Below are 9,876 nucleotides of genomic sequence, written 5' to 3'. Positions count from 1 at the left end.
GCAAACTCCTGCCCAAGATGTGTGTTGAGGGATATCACCCTTCACTGACTCCTACTATGCACCCCATTCAAATTCATGTGAGAGCTCCCCAGCACAGCCCCAGGGGTCAGAAGGACTGTCAGGCACCATTTGGGGACACGAGGTCACAGCAGACATGCTCATGGCCTCCCCTCAGCAAGGCGCAGTTAGCTCCCTGCAGAGAGATGTGACCCCACAAGGGCAATGAGGGGACCAGGCAAGAGCTGTAGTGGGCCAGCTAGCCCCCTTCAAACCACTAGCCTTTATTGGTTGTCCAGACAGAGCAGTCAGAGTCACAAAGGCAGTGCGGTCAGGCCAGCCTCCACCAGAGCCCTGGCCTTGGCTGAATGTCAGCAGAGAGAGAGGAGAGGGGCTGGGAACCTAGGACATCTCAGGAGCATGGAGCATCACTGAGCCTGAGCCTGTGTGAGTCAGGGACTGGGAAATCTGGCATAGTGCTCCTGCTTCCAGGAAAGCAAAAATGAAAGCAAGACCCAAAAAAGAGGAACTACAGAAAGTAACATTCAAAGGCCTTAGAACAGTAGCAAGTGAAAGATGGGAGGTGAAGGGGGTGAGGAAAGAAAAAGCTCACAGCACTCCTTGGCTTCCTCTTTTCCTCTTGCTCTGCTGAACTGGGTGGGATCCCCAGTGCTGGTCACAGTCACAGGAGAGCCAGGGGACCTGGCAGCCATTGGTACTGAGCTGGGGTCATCCTTCTCCTCTTCGTCACTCCCTCACTGCTCGGAATGTTTCCCGTGGTCCTGGGCAGGGGCTGGATTGACTGATATCCAGCGTGGCCACCTTTACCTGCGGAGACCAGAGACACCCAGGGCAGAGACTGCTGTGTGCCCTTGGCTGCATGGGGAGGTCACACCGCCACCACAGCTGCCTGCGCACAGAAGTGTCTGAGACAGGTTGGAGCACAGGGCAGCACCTGCCACAGCCCGACCCCTCCGTCACAGCTGTGACCAACCACAGGTCTCCAGAGGTGCTCGCCAGTGCCCAGGTGAGAGCAGCAGTCCCTCAGCCTGACCCTCCTGAGACCCCACCTAGCAGATAGCTCCCTTGGAGGTGATGACAGCCACGGGTCCCTCAAAGGGCTAAGCCACAAGCCACCCTTTGGGATGCCCGCCTTTGCTTGCCCCTGCTGCTGCTTCAGGCTGGGAGTGCTACCTGAAGCCATGTTCTGCTGCTGCGTGGGGCTTAGGGGGCAGAGCCATCCCGACCATCCATGGCACCACAGGGCTGGGGCAAATCGGGAGACATGTCAGTGAAGAGGATGTGCAGGTGTTTCTCCTGAGGATCAGGATCTCCTGGGAGATCTCTGCTCTCCTCCCAGCTGTCACCCAGCCCTGCAGCCTTTTCTGTGATGCTGGTCCAGGGAGTTGCATTTTCCTACCTTTTTAATTGTCTTCCTTGGCTTTGCTGGGCAAAAACTTCCTTTTCCTGCAAAGGTAAAAGGCGTCCTGAGTAAGATACTGGTGTTGCCTATGGCCCTGCTGAATCTGTCCCCTTCCTACTCACCTGGAAAGCACAAACCACAGGATCCCGGCAGATACAAGGAGGACTGCCAACAGCACAACCACCCCAATCACAATCCCACGCCAAGGGCCCGGAGGCTGCCCTGCAACTAACACAGAGGCAGGAGTGGGTGCCACAGCCTGGGCCAGATTCTGGCAATGGCCCCAACCATGGCAAAGGGTATGTGCGAGAGTGGATGTGTGTCTGGGCTTAGGTTTCTTCTGGGATAGAGGATGATCTCATGTAGGGGAAAAACCTACATTCCACCCCACAGGAGACCCTGGGCTCGGCCAGCACCACTCCGTGGGAAGTGGCCAGGCTGGGAAAAGGGGACGTGCAGGAGAGACTCTCGGGCACAGGGAGCGAGGAGCCCACTTACTTACCAAGAGAGAAGCTGTAGCAGATGCAGGTGAACTTCTCTGCCTGTGGGAGGAGACGGAAGGGAGAGCTCAGGCCACTGCTTCCCCACCACCCTCCCTGGGGACAAAGGCCTCCCACGCATGACCACCAAATGCCCCAGCAGTGGCCGAGGACCCCGGGGGCACTGTCCTGTCAAGGTGCCTGGGCTCTCAGCACAGGGGCCGGGACCGGAGCCTGGGCAGCACCGCTGCTTGCCAGCGGCACCCAGCCCAGACCGCGCCGAGGGTCCCGTCCCCGGCTGGCAGCATCCCTGGCGAGCGGCAGCCCCACCCCCCCCCTCCCCGTGACGAGTACCTCCTGTGAGCGCTGGATGAGGCGGAGAAGGGCCGTGTAGTCCCATCCCGGGCGGAGGGCAGCGTTGCGGTAACCCTGCCCGTGGGTCCCGGCACCCAGCACGAAGTCCGTGGGGGCGGTGAGGTTGAGCACGGCGGCCACGTAGGTGTCGGGCTGCCGGCTGGCGTTGAGGGGCTGCGGCTCCCCCGAGCAGGCGCCTTCCACCAGCGTGCCATTGTGCGTGGCGGCCACGATCAGCTGGTGCTCCCTGCAAGGCAGCGCGCTGAGAGGGCCGGGGGCGATGCCCTGTCTGACGGGGAGAGCGGGGCAGAGGCGGCTGCGGGGGGAAGCCCAAGCGGGGGCCGCGGAGAGCAGAGCCGTCGGAGGCTGCACTCACCTCACCTCCGCGGGGGGACGGGCGATGGGCTGGAGGGGAAGCACGGCCGTCCCTTGGGATGGGGAGACGTCACGGACGCTGCGGCAGCTGATGCCGGCAGGGTGCGGCGTGTCTGGAGGCAAGCCCCGGCGGATGAGCAGCAGCCGGCAGCACAGCGCGGCGGGGCTGGCCGTGCGAGGAGCAGGGCAGCCCCGGGCAGCGCTGGCCGTGGAGCACAGCTCCCCTGTGCCCCCGCTCGTCCGCAGCGGCCAGGAGCCCCCCGGGCTGGGGACAGAGAGCCGCCTCAGCCGCGGCACACGCCAGGGCCACCCCGAGGCTCTGGAACACAGCGGGCCTTACCCAAGCCGTCGGGCTGAAACTCCCACAGCGACGCAGCCCCGGCTCCGATGGCCGTGACCCCCTGTACCGTCGCCGTGTAGCTGTGGCCGAGGCCGTGCCCAGGCAGCGGGTGCTCGGTGACCGAGCGGCTCAGCCGCAGCCGCTCTATCTGCAGCAAGCCGCCGTCCCGCGCGCTCCTGGCCGTGATGTTCAGCTGGGGACAGGGGACAGAGCTGGAGGGCAGCAGCCCCGACCTGCCCGCTGGGAACCTGCCCACAGCACACCGAGACGGAGCAAAGCCCTGCGCCAGCCTCCTCTTCCCTGCGCCTGCCCCAGCCGTGGAAGGCTCCGCAAAGCAGACAAGGAGGAGGAGAGGAGGAACCTGGAGCCAACACTCAAGATGGCACAGTGGCTGCCTCCGTGAGCAAAGGACCAAGCCTCCGTGAAGAGCTGAGGGCAAGAGGGAGGCTGCTCTTTGGAAGAGGTGTATATACGTGTCATGAGCCCAAGGCCAGGTTGCTGCTATGGTATTGCAACACCTCAGGCACTGTTGTGATATCCCCCACAAGAGGAGCCCTCAACTTGTCTTTCATCTCCCATGCAAGGTTGGATTCAGAAGGCTTTGTCTACATGAAAAGGGGAAGACAGAGTTGCTACAAGGGATACAAGAAAGGCTCCCCATTTGCCAATGCATCATCTGAATTTCTCATGAGATCTTGGGCCATCTTTGCTGCTGTTGGCTCTTTATGGAAATAGTGTCTTGGCAATATGCAAAAAAGGAGCTGACTGAAACCCGAAAAAAGGAGCCTTTTCACAAATAGAAGTGTCTGGGAGCTGGGAACCAGCTGGAACAGTCCCACAAGCAATGCCATCAGGGCCCCTGTTTGCCAGTTTCTCCAGGAAAGAGCTAGGAGGGCAGGAAGAACCAGCATGTCTAAGTCCCTGTTACCAACAGAGAGGTATGTCCTCAGAGAGGGCAGAGGGCACACTGACCAGGGTCTTACACCCACCCACACACCCCTCAGTGCTAGATACAGGGATGCACTGTGGGAAGAGCTCCAAACCCAGACAGAGGAGGCATTCCTAGCCATGCACTGAGGAAAACTCAAAGGAACAGTGCAGCTCTCTGAGAAGAGGGGATTTCAGAGGATGACTCAAACCACAGGCTTCTCTGTGGCAGGAACCAGAAACAAACACGCAAGAAGCACAGGAAACCCTGGGAGGCCACCTCAGCAGACGCATCACCAAGTGCTGTGCACGTAGCTGCAAAGTCTGCCAAACCCCAGGCTGAGTGGACGGGGAGAGGAAGCCCCTGGTACCTGGTATCCGATGATCTCCCCTTTGCAGGAGGGCAGCGCCTTCCACCTGAGAGACCCCGTGTTGGGATCCAACCACAGCTTCTCCGGTTTGTCCGGCACTGGAAGCACAGGAGGATGGGGTCACACATGGGGCTGGTGAGGAAGGGCTGAGCCCAGAGCAGGGTGCAGGCAGCTCCTGGCTCAGGGGACAGGCTGCAAAGGGACACCTCACACAGGCTTTGTCCCCCACAAAGGCTGCATGTACCACCACAGCAAGAAAAGCAATAGTGTGGTGAGGAGGGGGAGAGTGAGGAGGGGGTATGCTGTGCTCGGGGGGCTTCCCCACAGTCCACAGGATTCAAGCAGCCCTGATTCCAGGACCATCACTGCAGGGAGTGGATGATCATGCTGAACTGCTGGGCAAAGGGGACATTATCTACCTCTGTTATCTGTTACAGTGTGGCACAGCCCATGATCGTCCCTTCTCTTCTATACCCTTGTGCACATACCGGTTTCCTCTGTCCTGACCAACCACTCGAAAAGAATTGTGCTGGGCGGCAGTGAGATGGTGACACTGTAGTCAGTGAAGGGCTGCAGAGGGGGGCAGATGAATGTTCCCTCCTGGCCATGTAGCATCTCCTCTCCCTCCACTTCCTCAGCTTCACAGGGAGGGGAGGAAGGTCCTGCAAGACGGCAGGTCGCCCGCATGTGCTGGCAGGTGTCAGGGAGCCTGCAGGTCCAGTTCAGTTTGATGCTGGTGCTTGAAATCTCCAAGGTCCCAGGGACAACCTGGAAGACCTCTGTGAAGGAAACATTGTGAGAGGGTCACTCCCTTCCCTTCCCCTCCCAGCCTTGCAAGGGTGCTGCGGTCAGACAGCCCTGCTCCTCACCAGTGGGGTGGGAGAGAAAGAGAGAGTTAAACTGGTCACTCCAGCTCTCTGGAAGGGGAGCAGAAGTCTGGACAGAAAGGAATGTGGGTAAATGTGTGGACTACTGTTGCTCAAGGTAGTTTTCCCCACTGGATCAAAACGGAGGGGTCTGTGGGTCCCAGCATCTCTACAGTCCAATAGATGCAGCTCTTGGAAAGACCTAGCCCTTTCCTGCTCTGCATAGACCCCAGGAGAAAGGTTCATTTTCCCTGACAAGTGTAGTGAGAGATAGTGCTCTAGGACACTGTACAGAATAGCCCTCATGCACCGCATACCCGGGAAGAGAATGAGGGGAAAAAGGGCCCCAAGCTGCTTCCCCCATGAAAGGCCAGGAGTACAGGAGCTCAAGGGACTGGAGCACCCATGAGGGGCTCATACTATGCACAAAGCTCACACAGTGACTGATGGAGCAACATTTGACCCTGGTGCCTTGTGGCACCTAAGAAGGCAGGGCTATTTCAGGCCCTAGGAACGCTGGAAAGGTACCCGTCAGAAAAGGGCCTGGGGGGGGCTGGTGGGCAGCCGGCTGGGCATGAGCCCCCCGTGTGCCCAGGTGGCCAAGGAGGCCACCAGCATCCTGGCTGGTGCCGGGAACAGCGTGGCCAGCAGGGCCAGGGCAGTGCTGTCCCCCTGCCCTGGGCACTGGCGAGGCCGCCCCTCGACTCCTGTGTTCAGGTTGGGCCCCTCACTGCCAGGGGGACGCAGAGGGGCTGCAGCGTGTCCAGAGACGGGCAGGGGGCTGGTGCCGGGGCTGGGGCACAAGGCTGGTGGGGAGCGGCTGGGGGAACTGGGGGGGTCAGCCTGGAGAGGAGGAGGCTCGGGGGCACCTTGTGGCTCCCTGCAGCTGCCTGACAGGAGGGTGTAGGCAGGGGGGTCGGTCTCTTCTCCCAGGTGACAAGTGACAGGGCAAGAGGAGACGGCCTCAGGCTGTGCCAGGGAGGTTTAGGTTGGGTATCGGGGAAAACGTTGTCACTGACAGGCTGCCTGGGAGGAGGTGCACTGCTTAGGGACATAGTTTAAGTGATGGACCTGGCAGTCCTGGGTTAATGATTGGACCTGATGATCTCAAAAGTAATTTCCAACCTAAATGATTCTGTCATTCTATGAACCTGCCACATGAAGTCAGCAAAACACCCACGGGAACCAGACGGGACACCCTAAAATCTTGGGCTATGGCATGGACCTGGCCCCAGGGGGAGTCACAGAAGAAGCATCCCCTCCCCCTCCCCCAGACCTCTCCACACCATCCACGTTCACAGTCTCCTGCAGTGAACCAGTTCCAAGCCCTCTTGCTGTGGCCCAGGTCTCAGGGCACTTGCTGAGCTGGAGAGCAGCAGAAGGCTATTGTTTTCAAAAATTATGGGACCCCTCAGCTGTTTTCCTACTCAGCCCATTGTTGCCCTGTTCTCCCTTGGAGGGGACCTCGGTGCCCCACGCTGTGAGAAGGTGGTGCCAAGCCTGTACCCACCACGACTCAGAGCCTGAAGGGTACCAACCCACAGGGAGCAAGCTGTGGTACTCACAGCTGTGCAGTCTGAGAGGAAACAGGCAGCAGAGCCCTCTGATCCCCCTCACCCAACTGTGATACCACACAGACCACACATAGCCCTCTCATGCCTCTCTCCCTTGTGCGTACCATCTTGCCAGAAGCCCTCAAGAAAACCCTTATCTCTCACACCTGCAGCAAGAACATCCCACCCACTGGTGAGCCACAGGCTGGACTCGGGGTGGGCTCAGGGGCTGCCTCAACACCGCTTTTAGCAGCATATACCATTTCCCCAGGCAGGCAGACAGCCTGGAACCTCCCGTGCAGGTACAGCTGGAGGGCAGCTCAAGAAGGGCAGAGTGGGGTGGTCAGGAGAGCTCCTCATGCCTCCCTTACCAATGCACTCCACGCTGGATCGAATGCGGATCCATCTGCCTCTGCTGTCCCTTCCATTCCAAACCTCTCTGTATACAGGTTTCCCGTGACTGATGGACTGCACTTCCCTCGCACATTTGACATGGGTGAAGGCTGGCTGGAAACCATCAGGGCAACTCAGCATCACTTCTTCGTTCTTCCTGTAATTCTCTTGGTCTGGTACCAGTCGGAGTCTTGAGTCCCAGCGGGGCCTTTGGCACATTTCTGGTAGAGGTGAAGGTGGGTGTTAGCTGGGCTGGGAGATGATGAGGTGATGCATGGGTGACTGGTGGAAGAGAATTCCCCAGCAATCCCTCCAGCCCCTGAAGGGAGAGGGAAGATGCCATCCATCTGCCAGGATGTGACCCACAGGCAAGGCTTGTTGTAATGGGGCTCTCATTGTGTACCTGAAGCGTCAATGATCACTCACCCATGAATCTGCCCCATCCATCCTTGTGTCCAGTGACACTATATTACCTCCTCCATAGCCCACACGAGGGAGCTTCCCAGGACAATCACCCCTGCACTAGAAGACACCCTCTGACCACTCATTCAGACATGTCACCCACCCCAGCTCAGGTTGCCCTTGATGGGCCATGGCACCATCAGTCCTGCTGGGGCGGATGTCTCTCCAGCCATGGTTCATCACTACCACAGGGTTCAGAGATGTCCCTGTTACACTTCTGGGGTCCCTGTGCTGGCTCAGTCAGTCCCTCAGCTACTGTCCTCCTGCCCCACCATGCAGTGGGACATGCAGATGAGCAATGCCTTCTCCATTCACACCCTCTGTTTTACCACAGCTCCTGCCCTTTTTCCCTGGCACAAGCCCTGCTCCTCCTCCACACCCCTTCCTCACCACATTCACCATCCTCTGGGCTGAGCAGCCACAGCCTGTCCCAGTAGTTTGCTGAGTGATGTGCGGGGAGGCTTTATGGCAGTGGTTCCTACGGGCAAGGATGCTGGTACCTGGGAAGGAGCACTTCCCAATTCCAGCCTCTACAAGGTACTCTGAGAGGCATCAAAGTGCTTAAAACACAATCTTATTTCTCCCAAAGGGGCAGAGAAAGGATCTCACAAGATTCAGACCATCTTCTGAACAGCCGTGAAGAAGTACAGACATGCTGGTGAACAAGCCACTTAGCATCAGGCTTTGCTCTCAAAAACCCCCGACTGCAGAAGGCAAGAGATGTCCAGCTGAGTACCCAGAAGCTGTGTCTCACTGTCACACAGCTGCGACCTACCCCACGCACAGGCACCCAGCTGCTGCCCACGCCCAGGCCCATCCAGCCAGCAATTTCCCTTTTGCTCTGCTCTCAGCAGGCACAGTGTTCCTTGGGCACACCTGGGGACAGGACGTGCACAGACGGCTGTCATCCTGCTCCCTGAAGACCATTCCCCTGATTCACAATGCATGAATTCATACCTGATTCATGCCTGCAACCTCCAGGGAATGACTGGCAAACTGGCTCGGTGCAGGGCATCAGCCACCCGCAACCTTCCAGCCCAATCCTCTTTCCCACAGCACCCCCAGTGCACCCACACCACACCATAGCTCCTGCCCACTAAGGTCTCCCAGAAACAGCAGGCACCCAAGCTGGCACAGCCCAGGGCTGCAGGCAGTAAAGATGCATCTCAAACTTGCAGGAGGAGGAGCAGCAAAATCTCTCCAGGGAAGAGGAGGAACCCTTTCTTACCTGTTTCCACGGGCACTCCTTGGACCTTGGGATCAGGTTCTTCCAAGCCCTGTGCTGGCAGCAGAGATAGAAGGACCAGGAGAAACCTCAGAGACAGCAACTGCAGGGCCATGCTAGCATGAAGTTTCTAGGCAGGACTGAAATCTCAGCCCCACTTGCTGCCTCTGAGCCCAGGCATCTGTAACTGACTGCAAGGCTTGCAACCACAGGAAGGAAATAAACTTGTGGTGAAACCTTGTGCGCTACAAGAGGCTTCCTCTTTGGGGAGGGAACCTCCCATCAGCATCAGTGCTCCTGCCTTTTGTCCTTTTTTCCCCAGGGTTATCCAGCCTCTGGTACTCAGTAGAAGAAACCCTGACACCAAGATCCAAGGGTTTCCTCCCCAAACCCTCCTAGTTACCAAAATGCATTCAAGAAGCACTGCTCCTCTTTCTGAGGTAATACCTGTGTGCTTCCCCATGCCACTGCATGGATTTTAGAGTTGTGATGAGTCACTGCACTTCCCCTCAATGATCACAGGAGATGGAAGATTCTGAGAAAGCACATGAAGAGCTGGCAAGAAGCTGGGATAGGAATGGGGATGTGAACTGCTAGTAGTACCTCAATGCCTGAAGCGGTCCTTGGTCCTTCTGAAAAAAAAACTCAGCACACATCCTCTCTCACCCTTCCCTGCTCCTCCATCACCAGCTGCCTCCCCCCCTCCTCAATCTGGCAGCAGTCTCCTCTGCCCCCAAGTGCGCAGATCACCATGACCTCCTGTGCCAGCAGAGTGCCCAAGGAAACCCTTAGCATGACTAAACCACCCCCCTTGCCCCTCAGCAGCTCCTGCTTTTCTCTTCCTCCAGAACCTCCCATAGGCTCCCTGGGAAGTCTCAGACCCCAGAGGGCTGGGTGATCAGACACGGGGGCTGCAGAGCAGCAAAGACCATGCTTGTCCCTCAGCTTTGCCCACACCACATGCATGGGACACACTCCTGCCCATGACTTAAGGGGGAAGCACCACCACTCACTGGTTCCCAACACACACCCCACCCAAACTCATGGCAGAGCTGCCCAGCACAGCCCTGAAGGCCTGGGGAGGCTGTCAGCCACAGCTCCAGGCCACAAA

The 9,876-nt window shown here is 58.4% G+C and overlaps 1 protein-coding gene across 2 annotated transcripts; it reads right to left on the bottom strand.

The window, feature by feature from the left end:
* Positions 1 to 245: 245 nt before the first annotated feature.
* LOC121081311 lies at positions 246 to 8,957 on the bottom strand. 2 transcript variants are annotated; one of them, XM_040580235.1, is made up of 11 exons: positions 8,769 to 8,957; positions 7,057 to 7,299; positions 4,755 to 5,045; positions 4,267 to 4,364; positions 2,969 to 3,161; positions 2,630 to 2,741; positions 2,254 to 2,500; positions 1,923 to 1,962; positions 1,543 to 1,648; positions 1,418 to 1,464; positions 246 to 825 (listed from the first exon to the last, which is right to left on the bottom strand). In XM_040580235.1, exons 1-10 carry the CDS (start codon positions 8,878 to 8,880, stop codon positions 1,422 to 1,424), a joined length of 1,485 nt encoding a protein of 494 aa, XP_040436169.1. In that variant the 5' UTR covers positions 8,881 to 8,957; the 3' UTR covers positions 246 to 825; positions 1,418 to 1,421. The 2 variants fall into 2 exon arrangements, with proteins under 2 accessions (XP_040436169.1, XP_040436168.1); XM_040580234.1 differs by having other exon boundaries at positions 2,635 to 2,741.
* Between the last annotated feature and the right edge of the window lie 919 nt (positions 8,958 to 9,876).

This window comes from Falco naumanni, chromosome Z (genome assembly GCF_017639655.2).
Source record: "Falco naumanni isolate bFalNau1 chromosome Z, bFalNau1.pat, whole genome shotgun sequence".
NCBI lineage: Eukaryota > Metazoa > Chordata > Aves > Falconiformes > Falconidae > Falco > Falco naumanni.
Note: the sequence above shows the minus strand (reverse complement) of the source record. Positions and strands in the feature narration are given on the sequence as shown.